General features: G+C 39.4%; 1 protein-coding gene across 4 annotated transcripts in view; it reads left to right on the top strand.

Moving 5' to 3' along the window:
* Positions 1 to 23,913, top strand: part of BCLAF3 (BCLAF1 and THRAP3 family member 3) — a 69,304-nt gene that overhangs the window by 22,125 nt on the left and 23,266 nt on the right. For 3 of the 4 annotated variants that reach the window (XM_005281577.3, XM_005281579.5, XM_065579659.1), the window contains exons 2-9: positions 3,750 to 3,823; positions 7,251 to 7,829; positions 8,185 to 8,850; positions 11,801 to 11,979; positions 13,114 to 13,228; positions 13,503 to 13,566; positions 16,915 to 17,033; positions 20,850 to 20,964. In XM_005281577.3, the coding sequence (XP_005281634.1) occupies positions 3,783 to 3,823; positions 7,251 to 7,829; positions 8,185 to 8,850; positions 11,801 to 11,979; positions 13,114 to 13,228; positions 13,503 to 13,566; positions 16,915 to 17,033; positions 20,850 to 20,964 (1,878 nt within the window). In that variant the 5' untranslated portion in view covers positions 3,750 to 3,782. Of the gene's footprint in view, positions 1 to 3,749; positions 3,824 to 7,250; positions 7,830 to 8,184; positions 8,851 to 11,800; positions 11,980 to 13,113; positions 13,229 to 13,502; positions 13,567 to 16,914; positions 17,034 to 20,849; positions 20,965 to 23,159; positions 23,351 to 23,913 lie in introns of those variants that run through there. The other variant, XM_042844657.2, reaches the window with a different exon arrangement.

A 23,913-nucleotide genomic window follows, 5' to 3' on the forward strand; every position in this document is an offset into this window, starting at 1 on the left:
GTTTCAAAACTAAACTCGGGATCATGTAACCCAGGAAGAAAGCCCCGAGCCGGTACTTAGTGCTGTGAATTCCAGGTGAGAGAGAGGGAGGTTTGGAGGAGGAAATCAAATACATCAAGAGGGGAGAATGCGAAAGGTCTGCAACATAGCAGGCTGAGACTTTTATCTCTCCCTTCTCCCCCGAGAGAGGGGAAACTGAGGCATGGAGTGATCTGATTCCCCTCCCCCAAATTATTTTGCAAAGGAGGGGGACGGGGGGCTCCTATCCAAACCAGTTCCCTTTCCATCAACTTTGCTTCCCCTGCTGCAAGACCATTGTAGGAGCTGAATATTTCCATTAAACTCTGGTTCCTTCATTTGCCCTGCAACAATAAAATAGACCGGCTTGGGGGGGAGGAATATTCCCCCCTCCCAAAGCTGTGTGGACATTAAGTTTTTTTTGGGGGGGGGCACGATAATATTCCGGATCGATCAAACACCCAGCTCAGCTTTCTAGCCATCCAGCAGCTCTAGGGCAGGGAAGGAAGGTGCTCTTGGTGCAGAGTGGTCACAAAACAGGGGTGAATTTACCGGGGGGGGGGGGGGGGGGGTTTCCGGTTGAAATCCCACCCGATGCAGCCACACAGAATCTCTGGCAGTGCTAGGAGAGGCCAGGAGTGGAAGCAGGTAGCCCGGGGGTGGGGGGACATTTGCCCTCAGTCCTGGGCTCTGGGATGGACTAGACTGGGTGGGTGGTGGGTTCAGTCTAGTCTTCCAGCCTGTTGCTCTCGCTAGGGTTTGTGGTTTTCATCTGGCTCCACCAAAAAGATCAAACAAGCCCAGTAGAAAAGGGGGGTGAGAGAGGCGGGAAGGGATTTGTAAGGGGTTAAAGTGACCCATCAATGAAAGAGTAAAACCAGAGTTTGACTGGGTTTCCCCCCAGTCACCACTCCTGCAAACACTGGGAAAGGGGCAGCCCCATCCCCCACCGAGGCTATGGTGAGGGGCAGCAGGGGAGGAAGGAAGCCACATGTGATGGCAGTCCCCTCCCCCCCCAGCACTCACCACCCCCTCTCCAGCCCCCAAACTCTGTCCCAGAGCCTGCACCCACCCCTCCGCACTCCCTCCCAGAGCCTGCACCCCTCCACCCATCCTGCACCCCACACCATGCCCCAGCCAGGAGCCTGCACCCAAACTCTGTCCCACTCAGCCCTGGGCAAAGCTCTCCTTGGCTGGCTCCCAGCCCCTCTTCAAGGGTTGCAGCTGTCTGGAAGTGCCTGCCTTCCACACCTTCCTCATTCACACCTCATTCATTCAACAGGACAATTGATTACAAAGTGGGGGGAAGATCTTATTCTACTTCCAGCAAAAAGACATTTTTCTTTTACCTTAATTATACTACCTTAGGGGCCAGCTATAACATTACCAAGGTTCAATACAAAGTCATATAAAAGTTATACAAAAATGCATAATGCAGAGATTTATCTACAACTGCACTGATTGACTGCTGTGTGCAGTAATATAGTGACCCCTGGGTCTTTGAATGAGGCTTTATACTTGGGGGGGGGGGGGCGAGCGGCGAGCGAGTGGGCAAGCGGCGGGTGGGCAAAGAGGCAAGCAGTGAGCCAGCAGGCTTTCTAGGGACAGGCATGGGGGTTTCTGGCAGGGGAGGGAGAAGGTGAAAGGAGGCAAGTGGTGGGTGGGGGACTGACCGGGAGGGACACAGCAAGCCAGTGGGAGGCTAGGGGGTGAAGAGGGATGTGATGGTGGGGCCGAGCGGGGAGGGGTCGGGTCCTATTTTACTGCTGTGATCTGGTCACCCTATGTCACCCCCCTCCCCAAACCTTCCTTTTCTTCCTTTTCGGCCCACAGCTGTTTCGGCGGGGCGGCGCTGGGGAAGCAGGGTTTGTTTCCGTGGCCTGGGAGGCGCTGGGGGGGGGGGGGGGGGGGGAGGAGGGCACAATTTTATATTAATAAGGAAATATTTTATAAATTTTAATAAAATAAACATTATTGAAGAAAATCAGTTGTACAACTATCAAAACGTGAATTATTTTCCTAATATGAAAGTGAAAACCAGCTAATTAATATATGACGCAATGTATGTAATATATAATTTTGTTATTATTTATATAGTCATGGAAAGTAAATAAACATGGAAGAAATGAAAGGGTTCTTTTTAAGTGGCTTTTTTTTTTTTAGTCATCCCTGCCGGGGCCCCGTCGAAACTGTTCGAATTGGGCCCCGCACTTCCTAAAGCCGGCCCTGACTGCCAGCCACAGCACACGGTCCTTCAAACAAACAAACAGACTGACAAACACAAGCTCAGCACACAGCAAGTAACCCCCAAACACAAACAAACACACACTACAGACAGTCACTTACCCCAAGGGTCCTGTATTTGCTCCCCCTTCACTTGGAGAACTCCCTTGCGAAACCATTTCCAACATGTTCACTAGCCAAGATTTTAAAGATTTTCATTGCATTGGATCAAGTGGGAAATCACTTATGCCCCTATTGTGATACTGTTGATGTCAGCGGGATTGTTTTTGGAATAAGATGCTACTCAGTGTGAGTAAAAATGTTGCAATCTGGCCTATAATTTTTAAATAAAGTACAATGAAACCATTTGTGTATAATAAGTATCTGCCATTTTAGTAGTGTGGCTTTCATGCACATGACTTCAGCATTGATGATCAAAATTACTTTAAATCTGGAGCTCTTGTGAGGCACTCAGTACAAATGCCTTTGGGTGTGTGTCACCATCTCTGCTCCATTACAAGGTTTTTGCCAGCTTTTTTGCCTTTTGGTAGCACTCCTTCATTTTACGCCACATGGAAGGATTCACCAAAGGTTAATACTCAGATATTTGATGTTTACTACTTTGTGGTTTTTTTCTGTAGTAAAGTATAGTTCTAGTAAGAAACTTCAGTTTATTGTAAATTGGTGGATGCGTAGGTTATGGCCCATCTCGATGAGAAAACGCTGGTTTCGATAAACCGAGAACTGAATCCAGGTATTAGGGATGGTTCTCTGGAGGTCCTCTCCAGTTGCAGCAACTCACCACTACTACTCCAGGTCTCTTTCACCATCACCACCATGTTCTATTGTATTCTTCCAGCAGGCCATAGCCTGTAGCGTTGTTTACATATATTTACAGTCCCTAGCCAGTTTCCCCACTTGCTTCTAGGGAAGGGAACAGTACTAGCGGCATCTAGTCCTGTGTACCTCAAGATCCCTCACCCCTGGACTTTCTTCCTGTCAGTTTATATAATCCCACCTACTGGGGTTGCTTCCTGATGGGTGCTAAAGTGACAGGGTGCTGAGTTAGCTCCTGACTTAGCACACCCTGTTGCTCTAGGTTTTTAAAAGGTTACCCACTATCATAATATCTGAATGCTTGTGGTCTTCATTGGGACTATTCAGTATGTCCTACTTCTCATTGCAATTAATAGAATGATTTGTTAAGCTCTAATAGCTATTCCTGCAGTTGAAATTGTATTTGTTGTCATCTGTATGTTTTTAAATATGTCTTAAATCAGGTTATAAAAACCTAAATATAGAAATAGCAAGTCACCACTGGGAAAGGCTGTGTCACCAATGGATTAAAAAGTGATATAAGGGAATTTAATCACTTTTTACCTTTTTAAAAAAAACTGAACAAGATTTAAATACAAATCTTGTAAAATAAATAAAAAATGTCTAGGCCTCCTATTGATAGCTGTATTACAGCTCTCTAAACAGACTAATAATTCATATTTTTCTTATAGCTTCAAGAAACTAATTGACACACACATTAAAAGATGGCTAGATCTAGATCAAGATCACCAAGGTGGAAACACAGGTAAATGCTTAACTTTTATTATGGTTTATATTAGAGCTGTTAATAGAATACCATTTATTTAAATATTTTTGGATGTTTTCTACATTTTCAAATATATTCATTTCAATACAATACAGAATACAAAGTGTACAGTGCTCACTTTATATTTATTTTTGATTACAAGTATTTTCACTGTAAAAAAGCAAAATAAATAGTATTTTTCAATTCACCTAATACAAGTACTGTAGTGCAATCTCTCTATCATGTAAGTTGAATTTCCAAAAGTAGAATTATGAAAAAAAAAAAACCCTGCATTCAAAAATAAAACAATATAAAATTTTAGAGCCTGCAAGTCCACTCAGTCCTACTTCTTGTTCAGCCAATTGCTCAGACAAACAAGTTTGTTTACATTTGCAGGAGATAATTCTGCCCGCTTCTTGTTTACAATGTCAACTGAAAGTGAGAACAGGCATTTGCATGGCACGTTTGTAGCTGGCATTGCAAGGAATTTATGTGCAGGATGCGCTAAAGATTCATATATCCATTCATGCTTCAACCACCATTCCAGGGGACATTCATCCATGCTGATGACAGGTTCTGCTCAATAACAATCCAAAGCAGTGCAGACTGACGCATGTTTATTTTCATTATCTGAGTTAGATGCCCCCAGCAGAAGGTTGATTTTCTCTTTTGGTGGTTCGGATTCTGTAGTTTCTGCATTGGAGTGTTGCTTTTTTAAGACTTCTGAAAGTATGCTCGACACCTCATTCCTCTCAGTTTTTGGAAGGCACTTCAGATTCTTAAACCTTGTGTTGAGTGTTGTAGCTATCTTTAGAAATCTCACATTGGTACCTTCTTTGGGTTTTGTCAAATCTGCAGTGAAAGTGTTCTTAAAATGCCAACATGTGCTTGTTCATCATCCGATATTGCTATAACATGAAATATATGGCAGAATGCAGGTAAAACAGAGCAGGGAACATACAATTCTCCCCCAAGGAGTTCAGTCACAAATTTAAATAACGCATTATTTTTTTAACTTGTGTCATCAGCATGTCTTCTGGAATGGTGGCCGAAGCATGAAGGGGCATACGAATGTTTAGCATATCTGGCACGTAAATACCTTGTAATGCCAGCTACAAAAGTGCCATGCAAATGCCTGTTCTCGCTTTCTGGTGACGTAAATAAGAAGAGGACAGCATTATCTCCTGTAAATGTAAACAAACTTGTTTGTCTTAGCGATTCGCTGAACAAGAAATAGGACTGAGTGTACTTGTAGGCACTGAAGTTTTACATTGTTTTGTTTTTGAGTGCAGTTGTGTAACAACAACAAAATCTATGTTTGTAAGTTGCACTTTCACAACATGGAGATTGCACTACAGTACTTGTATGAAGTAAACTGAGAAATACTATTTCTTTTGTTTATCACTTTTATAGTGCAAATATTTGTAATCAAAAATAATATACACTTTGATTTCAATTACAACACAGATTACAATAGATATGAACATATAGAAAAACATCCAAAATATTTAATAAATTTCAGTTGGTATTCTATTGTTTAACAGTGCAATTAAAAACTGTGATTAATTGCGATTAATTTTTTGAGTTAATCGCATGAGTTAACTGCAATTAATCGATAGCCCTAGTTTATATTTGTTTTCAGAACATAGCTTTATATAGGAGTTTATAAAACAGCCTGTATCTTCTAGGATAGCAGAACAAAAAGATATTAAGACTAAAAATGTATTTCAAAGAAAACATATTTATTTTATAAAATACTAATTTTATGTAATCTGTAAAAGCAAGTTTTCAAAAGTAAATTGAGTTCTTGCATGAAATTTGAGCCAGATAGAAAGTGGTAATAGGTTTTAAGCATCATTATGCCTGCAAGAAGGAATTCGTGCATGAATGGCACCAGTTTAATTTGTGACAGCTTTTAAATTCCACTTCCATTTTTAAAAAAGTAAAACAAACTGGTTAACAATTAAGTGAGGTGGTTTGTTGGGTAGGCTGGATGAAGCCTTTCCCTGCTGAGTAGAGGGAGAGGGGTGCATGCTATCAATTTTTGCAGAATGTCAAAACAACCACTACGTTTCTAGTTGGCCCCAATTGGTGTGAACGTATCTTTCAAAGGTGGTGATGGTGTCCTGAGTCTGCAGACAGCTTTTTTTGCTGAACACAGCTTTCTAGAATTGAGCTAGCAATCTGCAATGAATTTTGCATTTGCTAAGGAAAAATCCACAAGAAGATAGTGATTTTCTTGGAATTTACTCAAGCTTTTTTCAAGGGTTCTCTAAATCTGTGGATTGATTGCAGAGTTTGCTGTAAATATTCAGTAACTGATTAGTTTAAATACAAGATGCTTTGATCTAGGATTGCCTCCTGATTCTCACTGGTGGTTCCTACTGTCTTATTCTTTCGGAATGGCCTCTGACTAGTAGGTGTCTGGCAGTTTAAAAAAGAACAAAAAACTGCATAGCTGGCCTCAGCATTTTTGAAAATCAGATGAGCATATTTTATCCAACATGCTTTCATCACACATGGAGGAGTATTGATTTTAATGTGGAAGTGTCACTTGAATTTGTGATGGGGCACTGTTCATTTGAATAATTAGTTTTGCATATGAAAGTGCAATCAATCATGGTTTTTTGTTGTTGTTGTTTTTAAATGAACGTGTGGAAGTATCATTTAACATATTCAGGTATATACTTACTAGCAAAAACATTAATATTTATATGCAAGAAGACAGAGATTAGAGCTGGTTTAAATTTCTTGACTTATGAAAACTTTTCCTAGTGGCAAATGTGGTTTTGACAAAATCAGAATTTTCTGCAGGAAAAGGCTAATTTCAATAACATTTTTGATTTTGTTCAAAAGGAAATTTTGAAATTAAACATCATGCTTCAAAGTGACATTTCTAAAAAAAAAAAAATTTGTTCCAATTTTTGGAAACTATGATATTTTGTCTCCGTTATTTTGATTTTTGAATGTTTGGGGTTCCCCCATTCTCCACCTCTTACCACCCCCCCAGGCCTTTTTGTTTCCACTGGAAAAAATTGAGAAATGGTAAACAAGTGTGAAAGTGCTTTCTACATTTGTTTACTGTTTTCCAACATTTTCCAGTGTAATCTAAATGAAAAAAAAAATTGTTTTGAAATGAAAATTCTTGTGGAAAACCTGAAAATTTTCAGTTAAAAAGATTTGGTATTTTCCCATGGTAATTTTTCATTAGGGGAAAAATCAGGTTTTTATATCCGCTCTAGCTGAGATACAATTGCTTTGTACTTCATAATTTTGAATACTTTGGCTTGTTTAAATTAAGAACCATAACATTGCAGTAATACTGCGTAAGTTATTTTTGCACTGAATATATTTTTTGTTTTAACAACAAATTTGTATGTGTTTTTTTGGTAACACTTAAAATGGAATCTTTCTTTTTCTTATGTAGGTCCTTATCACCTGCATTTAGGAGTCCAGAACACCATAGACAAAGACATGCTCATATTAATTATGACTGTGAATATAAGAGATTTAGGAAGGACCTAAAGAAACCTGTGTCTTGGAGAGTAGAAGATGGGAAATACGGACAAAGCAATTCTAGGTTTGCACCACATGGGAATATCCACCACAGAATTTATGAGCATAGATCATCTTTGCCAAATGTAAAAAGAATTCCTTTAGAGGATACATATAGTCATAAACCCTATAGAACACATTCATCAGAAAGGGGTGAAGGCAACAGGAGATATCAGTTTCCACCCAAATACTCAGAAGTATCCTACAAAGAACATGATGAACCTTTTTACCCACACAAAATGCAAGAAAGATATATGCCTGAGGACTTCAGAGTCACTGGAGATGAAAAAGGAATGAAACCTTTTCATAGACCATTAGGGGCTTCATGTAAATTTGAAAGAAAATGGCATGAAGATGAAATGAGGCACCAGAAGTTTCAGGAAGACAAATATGGTCAGTCGCTCCGAAGAGCTTCTGAAGAATTTACGACAAGGAGCTCTTTGCAGAAGAGGTATAGGAATAAAATAATTAAACCTGGGTAATGTGGTGTAAAGCCTCAAGTGAAAGTCTAGTTTCGTTGTAGTTGAAGATTTCGACCTTGAAAGGCATTTATCAATTTGTAGTTTAATTGTGGGCAACTGGTGGTAGAGAAGTATTTATCTTTTTAAGTAAATTATGTACATGGCTAGAGTATAAAAGGATAATATTTTCCTTTTAAGTGCCCCTGCACTTCTGTATTCTGGCTTGAGGGATTTTGGGTTAACTTGCCACACATTCTGCATATAAGGCCGTGCTATCCAACATTCTGCACATAAATTCTCACTTTCTTCTCTAGTGCAAGTGTAAATTGCTTTATGTCAACACAGGTATCCTGAAGATCGTGATTACAGAGAACATGGGCATACATCTAAAAGGGCTAAAGAAATTGAGAGATATGACGGTGGAGAAATAGCAAGAAATCACAAATGGAAGCAAGATCGTTCTTTTCCACCCTACCAAAAAAAGGAGGAGCAAAGAAACATTGGTCCACAAGCTCGTCGTTCTGCTGAAAGGGAGTACACAAAGAGTTCTGTTACGAAGATAGCATATGACTATAGTTACAAACATCATAGACACCCAGATGGGACAAAATCTTTTTCTGATGATAGAGCTCAGAAGTATATAAAGCAGGAAGACCAAAAATATAATTCTCCTAAGGGTGCTCTGAATAGCAAAGAGTTAGATTATTGTAGTGGTGGAAGAGTAAGACAGACTGAAGAAGGGCATAATGAAGTACCCATTAAATATAGTTCAGAGAAGGGTTGCAATGCATGTGCCAACTCTTACAAAAATGATGTTGATCTGAGACCCTTTAATAACACAAAGAAGGAAAGAGTAAGGAATGAAGGGGATTTCAGAAAAAAAATAGATTCTTCTAATAGCCATCATGACACAAGTCATACAGTTTCAGATGTGAAAATGTCAGATGTCACTCCTAGGAAGGAGCTGCTCACAATCAAAGTGGATATGAAGAAAATGATGAACAAGTACAGGTATTTTTTTTTCTTACCTGTTTATGCTTCCTTTCTTGTTTAGTTGTGAATATTAGAGAAACCAAAGATTCTTAAGGTGGTAACTGGAGCAAAATAAGGTGGATGTTCTTTAGTACAAAAATGCTAACTTGCTAACTCTGATGAGTTACTGTTTGTTTCTCTGAAAGGAAAATAGTACCTGATTATAAGGATGTGGTGGCGGGGATGCTTTTTTTCCCTTCCTCTCACTGAGATGGATTTATCTACCTAGGATTTTTTTTTAACCGGGTAAAAATCTGGTTTTGTCCTGTCTTCTGGAATGACCATTTAGGATGGGATTTTCGTTGACTTCCACTGGTACTTGGGTACCTAACTCCATCAGGCTCCTTTGGAAAATTACTGCCTTAAAATGTATATAATCTCAAACACCTAAGATCTCAAATCCAGTAAAACTATAGAACAAAATGGTACATTCATGGGCTGAATAATTCAAGTGTGTTGAAAGAGGTGTTGCTGGAACAAACTAAATTAAACAGCAGCATGTTACCTGGGCTTGATGGTATTTCTGCAACAGTTCTGCTTGAGCTTGAAAGTGAAGTCACTAGCAGCTAACAAAAATATGACATTATCATAATCAACCATTATGCCAGAGGACTGGAAATGGCAAATGTTGTACCTATGTTAAATAGGTGTTTGATTGTAATTTCTATGATCATCCCTATCAGGCTTACTTAAGTACCAGTAAATTAGTAGAAATTGCAATATAAATACCTAGATGAAAATTACATGGACAGACAAGCCAGTATGACTTCTTGAGAAGAAATCATGCTTTAGTATACTAGAATTATTCTAACATATTAACATGATGGTGAATAAAGGAGAGTTGGTTTATATAATTTGGGCGAGATGGTTTATTTAATTTGGGCTGGAAAACCTTGACAGTCCTTTACGAGAAGCTATTTTGAGGGGGTTGGGGTAGGAGAACTAGGTAGTTACGGTCCGAGAGGTAAAGTACTATGATGAATTATAACTTAGCTGAGAGACAGAAAACTATCCATTTGCAGCATGGCAAAAGATTAGCAGTTGGGTGTCATAAGATTCTCTACTAGGACTAGTGTTTATTATTATATTAATAAACTGTAGAAGAGGCTGAACAGCTAAGTGGCAAAATCTTGCGGATGACCAGATTTAATCAAGAAAGAGTTAGTTAGAAAAAGAAATGGATAACTACATAATGTAGGAGAAAGATTTTTATAAGGGAGGCAAACAGTCATACCTCATGGCAGAAGCCAACGTCTGACAAATGTTAGGAAGAAACTTCCCTTGCGGAGACTGCACTGGATGAGCCACGGGTCTTATCTGGTATAGCAGTTCTTATGTTCATGATGTATTTTCTGAAAGGTGACCAATAAACCAACGTTCTAGATGTCTGAGTGGTATTTCATTACATTGATAAACTACCTCAGTCTAAGAAATAGCAAAAGAATATAGTCAATTAGAAACTCCTTATATATCAAGGGAACTACTCCCACAGTATTTTCCCCTCCCCATCAAAGTTTCTTTTGTATATTTTTCTGCCTGAAATCAGTAATAAAATGTGGAGTTATGGAGACTAGAGAGAACAGTGTACTAACTGAAGAGAGGCCAATATGAAAGACTATAGAGGGCTGTACCACTAGGGAGGTTGAGAGACAGTGGCACCTGTGCTTGGGCTGCTGTTCCTGCTTTCTTGAGTGGCAATATACATGACGTGATTCTTCTCCATTTCACTGCTTCCCACAAGGGTCCGAAAAACAGTACTGAATAACCTGGCCATGTCTTGCTAATTTTACTCTGTTTATGTTTGGGAAAGCCACCCACAGTAGAGATGGAAATTTATTTGCAGTCCAAGCAAGACAACACTACATTGATTGTCATTCATTTCACATTTGGAAGACACTTTTTGCATTCTTTTTTCATTTAAAAAAACAAACTTAATTTCTGCAGAAGTTGGTTGCTTAGGCCCGTTAATTTTCATTGGAAAGCTTCCTATTCTTCAGTGGCAAATAGGCAAACGGAGTTTTCAAGACCTTCCAGGAACAGCCATGTCTGATGTAGCTCATTATTATTTAAATGTTGCTTCTGTTGCTTCTTGTTGGAAGAAAATAGAGAGTTGCCTTCCAAAAGCACAATAAAAAAAAATTCCAAAACATTTTTGTATTTTATGAAAAAAATGATAATGTGGAACACTTAGAGGTGTTCTGCATTTTGTATTTTCCTAAATAATGACTAAAGCATTCATTGTAAGGAGGGTAACAGAATAAGATTGTTAAAAGTATTGCTGGTCTCAAAATAGTTTGAGAAAATGCAGCAATTTTGAAGACCAACTTAATTTAGAAATTTTAAAACATACTGACAGAAACACCAGATACTTGCTTCTCCTTTGATGTATTAACCAATCAAGCTGGTTACTTGCAATAGTCAGCCACAAGACTTTTCAAAAATTGGATCATTGTTTGAGGGGGTAGGAGTGGGAGGGAATAGCCTATTCTACTGTTGGAAATCAATATAGTCCCTCTTTTCGAATATGGAGATACATCCTGCCGAGTTCCAAAATCACTCCAGACCTTCTGCTGGAACATATGCCTATAGTAATGGCTGTTTCTCAATACATGTTTTTCCTTTATTTTTATTTGATTATGTGGGTTCATTACATAATTTTAAATCTACAAATACATATAATCATTAAAAATCCAGTCCTAGCTCACGCCTAGTCTCCGTGCTATCCTCTCCTTCATCCCTCATTCAGTCGTCGTCTTCATGATCTGTGTTCCTCGCGTAGTGCTTGATTTAAAATGTGAAAAGGACTTTAATTTCTTTCCACCTTTCCCTAAAATGAAATTGTCTCTTGATCTACTCTTTATTTTATTTTTTTATTAATATTTCAGTATCTCTGAAAGTTACTAAATAAATGTATGCAAATTTATTCTAGGACTGCTTCTAGCCATACTATGGAGCGGCAGATGTCACATGATCTGGTTGCTGTTGGCAGGAAAAATGAAAATTTTCATCCAGTGTTTGAACACATGGAATCTGTAACACAAAATGTCGAGAACAACCCATCCAAAGAATTTACTCAAGAAATCATAACAATTATCCATCAAGTTAAAGGTGAATTATAATATTTTATGCTTGAACATATAAACTAGGGATGTGGTTAATTAAAATGTTTTTGTATCTACAAGAATACTCGCTATTTGAATACAAATAGAACAAGACAAGTAAAGCCTCATGCAGGTTTCTGAACAGTATGTGGGGTGGCTGTGGCCTTGGGCATGTTTGACAAGGAATGCTGATGTGAAGGTTTTGGTAGTCTAGCGTAGAGGAAGTCTGGTGTGCCACTAAGGGTTCAGGAAGGGTTTTGCTAGAGGAGCGATCAAATTAAGCTGCTTGTCGAGAAAGAGTTGGGGTTCTGTCCTGAGTGAATGTGGGTAAGGGATACGCAGAGGGCTTGGCAGCCTGGAGAAGGTGGTAGGACATTGGGGCTCCTGATTGTTAAAGGTGGGGTTAGAAATTGACTGCTGGGACAAAAGTAGTCTCTTAATTGGTGGCCTCACTTGGTTACATAGTTTTTATATTAAGTAAAAATGGTCTTGATTTGCATTTCATTTACAGCCAAAACAAATACAAAGCTAGGGCCTCAATTCTATGTGGTAATCTATATGCATAAACTATTGCACCCATATGCATCCCATCTTGCAGTACCAGGGCTTATGTGTTGCAGTGGAGAGATACTGGTGCCTCTCATATAACTTTTCTTGGGAGGAAAGGAGTGAGATAAAATATACTTTGTTTTATTCAAAATTAACTATAAGCAATTTACATTTTCTGCTCCTTTCATTTTTCAGTTTAACCTTATTAATTTTGTTGTAGTGCTACTTCTATGCAGTGCTGATTGTGACAACCCATAGGTACCAGTATTTAAATTATTATATTAACAGAGATGGTAAACCCTTACATTTCTTTATGTTGAGATTAATTTAATTGAAAAATGAAATGATTAAATCCATTGTTGCTAATATACTAAATATTAAAGTACTAGGATGGCTGCTTTAATATGTATGCAATTTGTTAAAGTACTAATCTTTCAGCAGTGTGAGTTAGGGTTGGATTTCAAGTGGGATTTATTTTGATTTAATGTCAGCGTTCAGTGTTATTTTGTACAGTTAATATTTTAATAGTATGGTTGTGCAATTGCAATACAAATGATAAAGTAATATTTTTGCATTTAATATATCTTCACAGCAAATTATTTTACATCATCTGACCTAACTTTAAATGAACGCTTCTCAAAAATTCAAGATAAACCAGTTGTAAATTTAAATGAAGTTAAAATATATTCAGATCCAGAAATTCACAGGTAAAGCATAAACTTTGTGCTATTATTTATATTGATTCAGCTATTTAATTGTTTCCATTATATTATACGTGCAGCTTAATGTGGAATATGAAATAAATGGAATTTTTCTTTCAGCATCTTTTAGTGGACTGTAAATTGCATAGCATGCAATTGTGTAGTATAATTATTTTTAAAATGGCCGTAATAACCATGGCTTTTTGTTTAAAGTGATCATTCTCTTCCATGTTTAAATGTGGCATACTCATTCTTGTATCATTTCGGTTTATTACTTCAGGAGAATTGATATATCTTTGGCAGAACTTCAGAATAAACTAGCTATGCCATGTGAATCTGGACAGGTATGTTAATTTTTTGTTTTTTTATGGGGGGGGGGAGAATAAGTTACAATGACAATCTGTTAGCACTTCTGTAATCCTTTTTTCATGCTCTTGTAACTCGTCCATAACATTCCCATTAGTATACAAATACTGAACCATCAAGCAATTTTAAGATCATTTTAATTTTTTTCCACATTTTTTTTTTTTTTTTGCACATAGATTTAGAAACTGAATCTTGACAGTCCAAGTATCGTGTATTTCCCTCCCCATTCAATAAGCAGGCAAATGTGTTCTGCGCTAACTGAAGTCTTTGAGTACTCATGCTATGCTTTGTGAACCCAGGACCATTTGAAAGCAGTTTAAATATTGAGCTGATGCCAGTTAACCCATGGATCCAGTGTTCCACCTGGGGTTATAAAAGGCTCTAACCTCCTTCCCCTCCTGCTAAACTAAATAGTTGTCCTGAGTACTTCTCTTTTTGTAGGCACAAGCAGCCTCAGCACTATTTACCTCAAACCAACTGTATTGTCAATGTACTTTAATGATTATAGTTGTATTTACATATTGTTTAAAAAATGTTAGGATCTAGTTAATGTGGATCCAGATAAGCACCCAGGCTTCAAGCACTGCACTGCATTTCACACTAGGTGCTTAAAGTGTTTGGGAAAAGGGCACCGACTTGAGGATACTTGGCTGGTGTTCTCTGATATCAGAACAAGATGCAAATAAGAAAAGTGGGACTAGGCCTTTCCATGTGGCACTCTATCTGAGGCTTTGGATCAACTGATCACAAGTACTTCAGTCTTTCTCCAAAGAGGAAAGACAAATGGGTTATAGCAGCCCATTCAGAGTCCCATAGTCCTCTATTCTCTGAGGTATCAAGACAATTTTGATGTAGTTGTTTCAAAGAAACATTCAAGAGGTAAGCCCTTGTTGCCAAGCTCAGGATTGTATGGAGAAGCACATTGCCTTTAAAGGTCTAATCCCCCAGTTCACCAGCCTGTTAACTTCTGTATGTTGAGCTAGGTTCTTAGTAGGCTTATGGCTACTCCTTTTGAATGTTGGGGAACTGTTCTCTACCTTTTCTTTCCAGAAAAGTTGTCTTCCTGATGGCTGAGTAAAATCCAGACTTTAATGGTGCACCCTTCTTGTTTAGTATTTTCCAAAGAGAAAGCAGTGCAGCATGCTTAGTTAATATTTCTGGGTAAAGCGTAGTATCTGAGCATCATCTAAAACAGGGGTAGGCAACCTATGGCACACACGCCGAAGGCGGCACGTGAGCTGATTTTCAGTGGCACTCACACTGCCTGGGTCCTGGCCATTGGTTCAGGGTACTCTGCATTTTAATTTAATTTTAAATGAAGCTTCTTAAGCATTTTAAAAACCTTATTTACTTTACATACAACAATAGTTTAGTTATATATTATAGACTTATAGAAGGAGACCTTCTAAAAACGTTAAAATGTATTACTGGCACGCGAAATCTTAAATTAGAGTGAATAAATGAAGACTCGGCACACCGCTTCTGAAAGGTTGCTGAACCCTGATCTAAAATGAAACATATATCTATATCTTCTGCTCAAAGCTTTATATCATGCTGAGAAAGGCTAGCTGAATAAATTAGATGTGAAAACAGACCTTTAAAAACTAAGCCATTTTGGAAGTAATCTTATTTGAGGACTTTGGTAACAAGATCAAAGGAGATGAGATCTCCATCTAGAGCAGTAGTTCTCAAACTTTTGTACTGGTGACCCCTTTCACATAGCAAGCCTCTTGAGTGTGGCCCCCTCTCCCCTTACAAATTAAAAACACTTTTTTATATATTTAACCCAATTATAAATGCTGGATGCAAATTGTGGTTTGGTGTGGAGACTGACAGCTCGTGACCCTCCATGTAATAACCTCGTGACTCCCTGGGGGGTCCCGACCCCCAGTTTGAGAATCCCTGATCTAGAGATTATCCAGATGGTTAAAGTAATGTGTCTGGATGTCACAGTTACCGGGTGAAGTTTGAGCCCCTTTAGTCCTTCTCAAGTACCCCCTAGGTGGCAGACATGGCTTCTTGCACCTCACTCTGTGTGGAACCAGGTACTTCAACTACTCTGGAACTGGGTCTATGGCTGTCAGCTCCCCTGTTTCCCACCTGTGTTAATGTGGCAGGCCCAACTTTGGCACCTGTCACCACTTTCTCTCAGGGGTCCTTTGACCACTGAGGTAGCTATAGTGACTCCAAAACAGCTTTTTTCAAAACACAGCCCCCCATTTTTTATTCATTCACTAATGGTACAGAGCATACAGAGCAAAGGATAAACATAATACAAATTTACATGCATATTTCTCTTTACCTAACCCCTAATTGCAATCTTTCACATGTTTCAGCCAGCCCATTTATCTCCACCTCTGGGTTATGAGAAGCCGACTGCCACTACTTCAGTTTCTGCATTTCTCACTCTTTGTCTCCTTGCTAGCCTGTCAGCTCTCATTGACTCCTGGGGCAGACCCTCTTAGCTCACCTGTACCCCCTTCCTTTTCTAGGCCCTGGGGTCTTGTAATGGTTGAGTGTTCCCTTTGACATCTCTCTTCTCAGCCCTGATAAAACATCTGAGTTGGGGCTGAGGAGCCTTCCCTTCGTGGCTATAAACCTGGCTATTGTGTTTGAGTGTTTGGTAGGATGCTCATTATCTTGGCCATTGTAAATGCAGAGTCTCATGTGCCATATTCATTAAACAGATATTTCTCACTTCATTATACCAGGCCTGAAAGAGTTCCAGCACCAAGAGGGACTTGGAACCCTTTCTAACAGAGGAGCCACCTTACCAGTCTGTCATTAATGTACCTTTCTTTGTAAGGATCCCACTTGGAATTCCACTCATAGCTTAGTTTATTCAGTACTTTTTTTCTCAACTCCATAGCCAAATAGGAGGGCAGGCCTGAGGTCTTTTAATTAAGTATTCTGCCCTCTTCCTGCTTGCTAATCTACTACAGTGCAAATTTACAGAGGTAACTACATGAAGGAGAATGGCAGCCTAAGTACCAGTAACTGAGTTCTGTGAATATTTTGTCTCTTCAACTGTACACTGACCCTTCTTCCCTGTTACTTTGAGATCTTGTAATTAGTAAAATGAAGCAGAGAGGATCAGCAGATAGTTGCAGAGCTGCGTTCTTTATAACCAAGGTTTGAACTTTGTATCCATGGGTCAATGTGCATGCCAGCCTCCTACCCACACTCAGATGGTTACACTTCTTTAAAATGGTTTTGCAAGCACAAGACAAGCCACAGCACCTACTGTATGGATCAAGTAACCTGCCTTTAAATTGATTTTATATATCCAATATAATTTCAGTAAAATTTCCCTTCCTGTTACTTAGACTGTTGTGAGAGTTCTAGAAGATCCAAATGATCTACGGCATGATATAGAGAGGAGGAGAAAAGAGAGGCTGCAGAATGAAGATGAGAGAGTGTTTCACATAGACAGTGTAATTCAAAGGTAATCTACCTTTAGTGAATACATCTGTATACTGGAGTCTGTAGGGTCATCAGAAATTTTTTGCATCTGTTTTTAAGGTTGGTCCTTGAATTTTGAGTCTCAAAATCTAATTCCATTGAAATCCACTATAAACACACCTAGACTTTATTCTATAGTAACAAAGAACAGCCTTGAAAGAGAGAACGGTTTAACTTTTAATAAAGGTGAACTGCAATGTGAAAATCAAAATTAAGCTTTGTGTCAAATGTTCCCATTGGCCAGGCTCTGGGAAGGAGGAAGGAATTGAATTCAAATAGATTTTTTTTAACCATTTAAAAATTCCCCTTTGTTGTAGAATTCTCTTGGAATTCTCTGGTTTGCTGACAGTATTCTGGAATGAATTGTTCTGTGCAACCATTGCTATTTGTGATGTCCCCATCTGGGATACCTTCAGTGAAGCAGGAAGTTCCAAGAGTATTTTAGAGATTTCTTTTTCAAAAGATTTAGTTACAGTTTATTATTGCACAGAGTGCCTCCCACTGCTTGATTAGTGGGGACATTCAGCACTGACCCTATAATTCGGGGTCAGCAAACTTTGGCTCCCGAACCATCAGGATAAGCCGCTGGTGGGCCGAGATGTTTTGTTTACCTCAAGTGTCTGCAGGCACGGAGGTAAACCTAAGTAAACAAAGCGTCCCGGCATGCCAGCTGCTTACCCGGACGGGCCGGGACAGCAACTAGTGGGGAAATGTATTTTGGGGGTAGAATCTGGGGGTCAGGGGAGTAACCCCTGTGACCACCCCCCACATGACCCTACTCCTAGCCCGAGACTTCCACTCTCTCCCCATCCTATCCCTTCACACCCTATCTGGGGAGGGCCAGGGGAGGATGTCTCTGGCCTGGCTGGAGCTGCTCCGGCAGGCTGGGCAGCGCGGCCGCAGCCTGCTCCGGTGGGCCAGACAGGGCGGCGTGGCCACAGCATGTTCCAGCGGACTGGGCCGGGTGGCACGGCCACAGCCTGCTCTGGGGGGTGGGCCAGGCGTCATGGCTGCAGCCTGCCAGCCCCGGAGCTGCAGCTGCTTCCTAGGCTGTGGGGAGAGCAGTGTGGCCAGAAGCGGAGAGACTCTGGCGCCGCCTCTTCCCTTCTGTCTCTGCTGGCTGTGCTGCCTCTCCTTGCTCCCTCTGTTGGGGGGAGGGGCTGTGTCCCACCTCTCCCTCTTTTTACCCGTTCATAAGCCGACCCCCTTCTCTGGTGCTTCCCTTCCTAAAAAAAATTCAGCTTATGAACGAGTATATATGGTACTTCACTGGTTAACCTTAAAAAATTAATCTGAATATACAGAGATGACTTCTTTGTACAGAAAAGAATAATTGTGGAGGAAACTGTCAAATTGTAATGAAATAGGGCTTGATTTGATGATATGTCATAACATACCAGTGCATATTTATTTTAAATACAAAGCCTATTACATAATAAGTTGCAATACCTTCTGATTAGAAAACTAATTTGTGGCTTGGACTGGGTGCAGACTTAAGGGGAGAAGGAACTAATTTCCTTTCCTTTGTCAGTTTGTAACATCGTCATCATGTTTTCCTTTTTTTAAAAATTGACGAGAACTTTCATGGAAGATCATACAGAATATATTATGTAAGTGATTAGCTTGATTCACTGCTATTCAACTCTCATCCAGTATATCTCAATGAGTGTCCTTGGAATTCATTTTATAACTATATATTTTCAAACAATAGAGATTTACATTTAAATGCTTTTAGGCCATACTGTAAATTCTTATTTAAAAGTAGATGCTAAGCAATTTGAATAGGCAAATGGAAATGGTCAGTTGTATAGTCCCAAAGCTAAATCTTGACTACTAGTGGCTGCTTCTTTTTATGGTGAATCTTTTCTTAGGTAGATGTTGACAATACTGCATTTGTGGTATACTAAATAAAAGAGAGTGAGTAGTATGGCCTGTTCAGGAAGGAGACCTAGGGGTATAATATCAGTAAGCATTCTTTTGTGTACTGCATAATGTCTGTTTTAATTTAGAGCTTTAAAAATTACAAAATTTGTATGGTTTTATTTAGAAGACTGTTTAGTGGTGCTTACATGAATGAGCTATTTTCTTTCTATCAGGAGAGAATATAAAAAGCATATTAAAGCAGCATTCCAGGTTTTATGCATTTGAAACTGCTAACCATAAACCCCAGTCTTATGTTTCAGGCAGTTATTCTTCAGCTTTATATTTAAACCTTATATAAGACACCAGTGTACAATTGTGAAATCTTCAAAAGTTGTAGGAAAAAATAATTTTTTGTGCAGGACCTAGAGAAGAAATGTAGTTTTTCTTCTTGCTCTTTGCAGATTTGCTGCTTTTGGTGCCATGTAACGCCAAGGATTCTTCATAATTCATGCACTGTTTCTTCATATCCTGCACTTTCATAGGTTAATAGATTTTTAGCCTAGAGAAGGGATCATTTGTGGTCTAATCTGACATGCATAACATTGGTCAAAACCAGATTTTTAAAATTCCACCTTCAAAATTTGTTCTTGTCTCTTAATCCAGGGTGCTAAGAGTATGTTGTATTCAGCAGTGGTTTTCAACTAAGGGTACGGGGCCCACTGGGGGGCCACAAGCAGGTTTCAGGGGGTCCGCCAAAATAAACCAGAGAGCAGGGCCGGTGCTAGACTCACTGGGGCCTGGGGCTGAAGCCTGATCCCCACCGCTGTGGGCTGAAGCCAAAGCTTGAGCAACTTAGCTTTGCGGGCCCCCGTGATGTGGGGCCCCAGGCAGTTGCCCTGCTTGCTACCCCCTAATGCCAGCCAGGGCTTTTAATCTACTGGATATGCAGAAAAAGAGTTGTTGTAGAACAGGCGGGCTGTGGAGTTTTTATAGCATGGTGGTGGGGCTCAGAAAGAAAAAGGTTGAGAAACCCTGGCATTCAGTATTTGAGTACATGACTTTCAAGTAGGGGACTTAGCCTAAGTGATTTAGGAATGCATGTCTACACTACAGCTTATGTCAGTATAATTTATGTCGCTCAGGGGTGTGAATAAAGCACTCCCCTGAGAGACATAAGTTACACCGACATAAGTGCCAATGTGGACAGCACTATGTTGGTGGAGAGTTTCTCCCACCGACACAGCTTCTGCAGCTCATGGAGGTGGTTTTATTATGCCAACGGGAGAGCTCTCTCCTGTTGGCATAGAGCATCTTCACCAGATGTGCTGTATCAGTGCTGCTGCAGTGCTGTACTGTGTGGACAGGCCCTTACATGCTTTTGACAATCCTATCAATGGTACATAAATAGAGGCTGGCTGTCATACTGTGTTCTGAATGTGGTATGAGGAATAGAACTTGTGATCTTTAGCTCCAAAAATGCAGACTTCTTCCATTTGAAATAATAGAACTCTCTATTTTATAAGAACGCTAAGACATAGAGCTATGTTGGACAGCCACACTAGGCTGAGACAAGTTCAAGCTGTAAAATAATTTAAATTAGGTCTAACATATTCCAGCCAGCAGAGGGCAGGGATAGCCAAGCACATGCATCGTTGAATCATTTGTACAAAGATTTTCAGTTGTATAATGAGGATTTAAAGAAGGCACTGAGAATCACCAACTTGTCTGTTTATTAATCTGTGTACCAGAATGCAATGATAATTTCATTTAACTTTGGTTTAGACAGTGAAAATGGACCACTAGTAATTTGTCAATTAATGTGCCAGTTTAACATATTTTTTAATACTTGTACATAATTGAAATTTTTAAAATAGCTTAATTTTGAAATATTGATGGCTTAGTTTTCATTCCTTTTTTATTTTCTGTATCCAATCAGGAATGAGCACAACGGTAGCTTTTCAAAATTACAGAACTCTCAAATTGATGGGTTCCAAAAACCTATAAGATTCCTAAAACCACCTTTCAGGAAATTTATTAGGAAACCTCACATGGTAAGTTGAAGTGAAATAGATCCCTTTCCTTGCTTTTCTCTTCTCTTTCCCTTATACTCTTATTTAAAATTTTACTGTGTTGGCTGGGCTGACATGAATTTTAAGTCTCTTGATCCCTTGTCATGTTAAGTTTCAAAAGATGATTTGTTGCATCATAAAATTTACCTCGGTTAAATTACATCTAAATAGTACTAAAGTTTACTGGTCATGGGTAAACTCTGCTGCATCTGAACTTTTTCAAATGTTACAACTGTTACATAGTATACAAAAAGGTATTGGCTTGCATGAATGATGACATTATTCTGATTTAAAATCTTGATTTTTTTCTGCTTCTTGATGCCTATGTACCACTCCTAAGCAACTTGTACTGTCTTTTTATTTCCCTGGCATGGAGATGGTTATTGGGAATCGGAACACTGTTTGATTTAGACTTTGAACTATTTACACTGGAGTCAGAACATTTTCAGGATAGTCAGGAAATGGGGAGATCAGTTTCTAACAAAGGATAATGAGAGCAGGTCACTGTAATTGTGGGTGCTGAATGACTTTGCAATTTCAATAGATCATGGGGAACTATTAAATTAAAACTTGGATTGATTGCAGCCTGTATTCAAGAAATTTGGTGATGCACTACATTTTCCCTTACTTCATAAAATACTCCCACCTAAAGCACAGATCAAAGGAGTTATTACTGAATGACTCATCTGAAGTAAAATATAATAGTTTTGGATGAAGAACACAGGAACAGAGTGCCAGCCCACACACTCCAGTGGCTGACCAAAGGACAAAGTGCACATCTTGCTTAAATTAAGTACCCTCCTCTGCAGAGAGATTATCTTTTAGTTACTAGAAAGATTCTAGGAAATGCATAAGAAAAAAAAAATCAGAGAATAGAAATAATTGGACATACTTAAAATTCATGTAGTGAAAAAGCTCATGTTACTCTAGATCAGTGTTTCCCGAGGGCCAACTGGCCACCTCTTCCTGCAGCCCCCATTGGCCTGGAGCAGCGAACCACAGCCAGTGGGAGCTGCGATCGTCTGAACCTGTGGACAGGGCAGGTAAACAAACAAACCGGCCCGGCCCGCCAGGGGCTTTCCCTACACATGCGGCGTCCCAAGTTTGGGAAACACTGCTCTAGATTTTTAATTCACCAAATTTAGATGGGGTCTTTACTGACACCTCCATAATGAGTCTTTTTTGTACATAAATAAATAATGTACAATAAAATTTGTACATTAAACTGGGCAGAATGATTACCGCGGGTCCAGTGCTGACCTGCAATAATTAGAAATAAATGCATGTTCCCTCTGGACAATTTCTCTACAAATAAATTTATTCTGTTTTTAAGTGTTTACTAAGGACTGGTCTACATTGGGAACTTGCATCGGTATAGCTATGTCTCTCAGGGATGTGAAAAATCCACATCTCTGAGTTACCCCCAGTGTAGATCACACTAGGCATATGGAAGAATTCTTCTGTCGACCTAGCTACCTCCTCTCAGAGAGATGGATTAACTATATCAGTGGGAGAACTTCTCCCGTCAGCGTAAGTAGTGTCTACATTGAAGTGCCACAGGGGTGCAGCTGCAGCCATGCCACTATAACTGTTTGGGTATTGAAATACCCTCAGATAAATGAGTGACTGTAAGCTAACAGAGTTAGATAAGCAAAGGCATGCAGAGAAACTTTTGTTGAAATAAGTACAGTGTAAATTAGAACTAAAGCTTCAACTTCCTGAGTTTTCAAGGGACTGTTTTGGTGCATGCAGAATAAATAAAATAAACTAGATAGGAGACATGTAATTTGTGGTCTTTCTTATTTAATGTCTTGACACATTTAGTCAGTATTTTAATGTCAAACTTCCATGGGTTCATCAAACTTTTCCTTAGTCTACCAAAGTTTGTTTTTATTATCCCCAATTTGTTCACCAACACTGAAATGCAGTTGCTTTGGGGATGTAATATGGCAACTCTCTAACAGCTCTGACAATGCTACAGAACAATTTAGGACAGGACGTGAATAATACTTCATTCAGAACTAAAATCGAAATTATGCATTTGAAACTGTGAGAGCCCGGCTTAGCGGTTAACAGACTCAATGCAAATCAGAAGGGAGTTGGTTCAAAGTGGGAACTGAGTTAATGCATTGTGTCTACTAAGGGTGCAGTGAAAACTTTTGCCTGACATTTAACAGGAAACTGCAAACAAGGGAGTTCTTGGACAGCAGAAAATGCCTTTGCCTTGACACTTACAAGTTCCAGCAATGAAGAGTTGCTGAGTAAGAAGCAACGGCAGCTATGAAAGAACAGCTACTGAATAATGCAGGGCATCCTGAAGAGGAGAGAGCCAGCCATGTGCTAGCCAGTTTGAAGACAAGATTCTTGCCTCAGAGTTGACAATGAATATGTCAGCAAAAATTAGAATGAGTTAGTGCTAGCCAAATGTTTTAAAGAGATTAAAAGGGCTTTTAGGGACAGCACTAGAACATTTCTTACCAGTGTTTATTAGTCAGAGCTCCCAGTTGTGACAGATTAGCAGATGAGCATCCCTTTTTGCCCTTGTCTTGCCCTGGCACACTTGTGCTTCCTTTCTCCGTCCATCTTCTCTTTTCTTCTATATTGTTTTTTGCCTTTTCAAAAATGTTTCTTTTCATTTTGCTGCCTCTTACTATTTCCCCACTCACTATATACGGCTAAGATGGGGTGTATCATGGGCTGGGCTGGCAGATATTGTAGCTGAGCTGAGTGCCAGGGGAGAAGAACTTTGCCTGATAGGCTGTAGCTTAAGCCTGATCTCTGTAAAAGTGAGCATCTATCACAGAATTACAGGCTGTAGCAGGAGCAGGGTGGTAAGATTGTTTTCAAGGAGCCACTTGTATCTTAAGAGTAATTTTTCAGTGTGCTTTAAGGTAGATCCAGAGCCATATAACTTTCTCAGCATCCACTACT

This window comes from Chrysemys picta, chromosome 1, assembly GCF_011386835.1.
Source record: "Chrysemys picta bellii isolate R12L10 chromosome 1, ASM1138683v2, whole genome shotgun sequence".
Taxonomy (NCBI): Eukaryota; Metazoa; Chordata; order Testudines; family Emydidae; genus Chrysemys; species Chrysemys picta.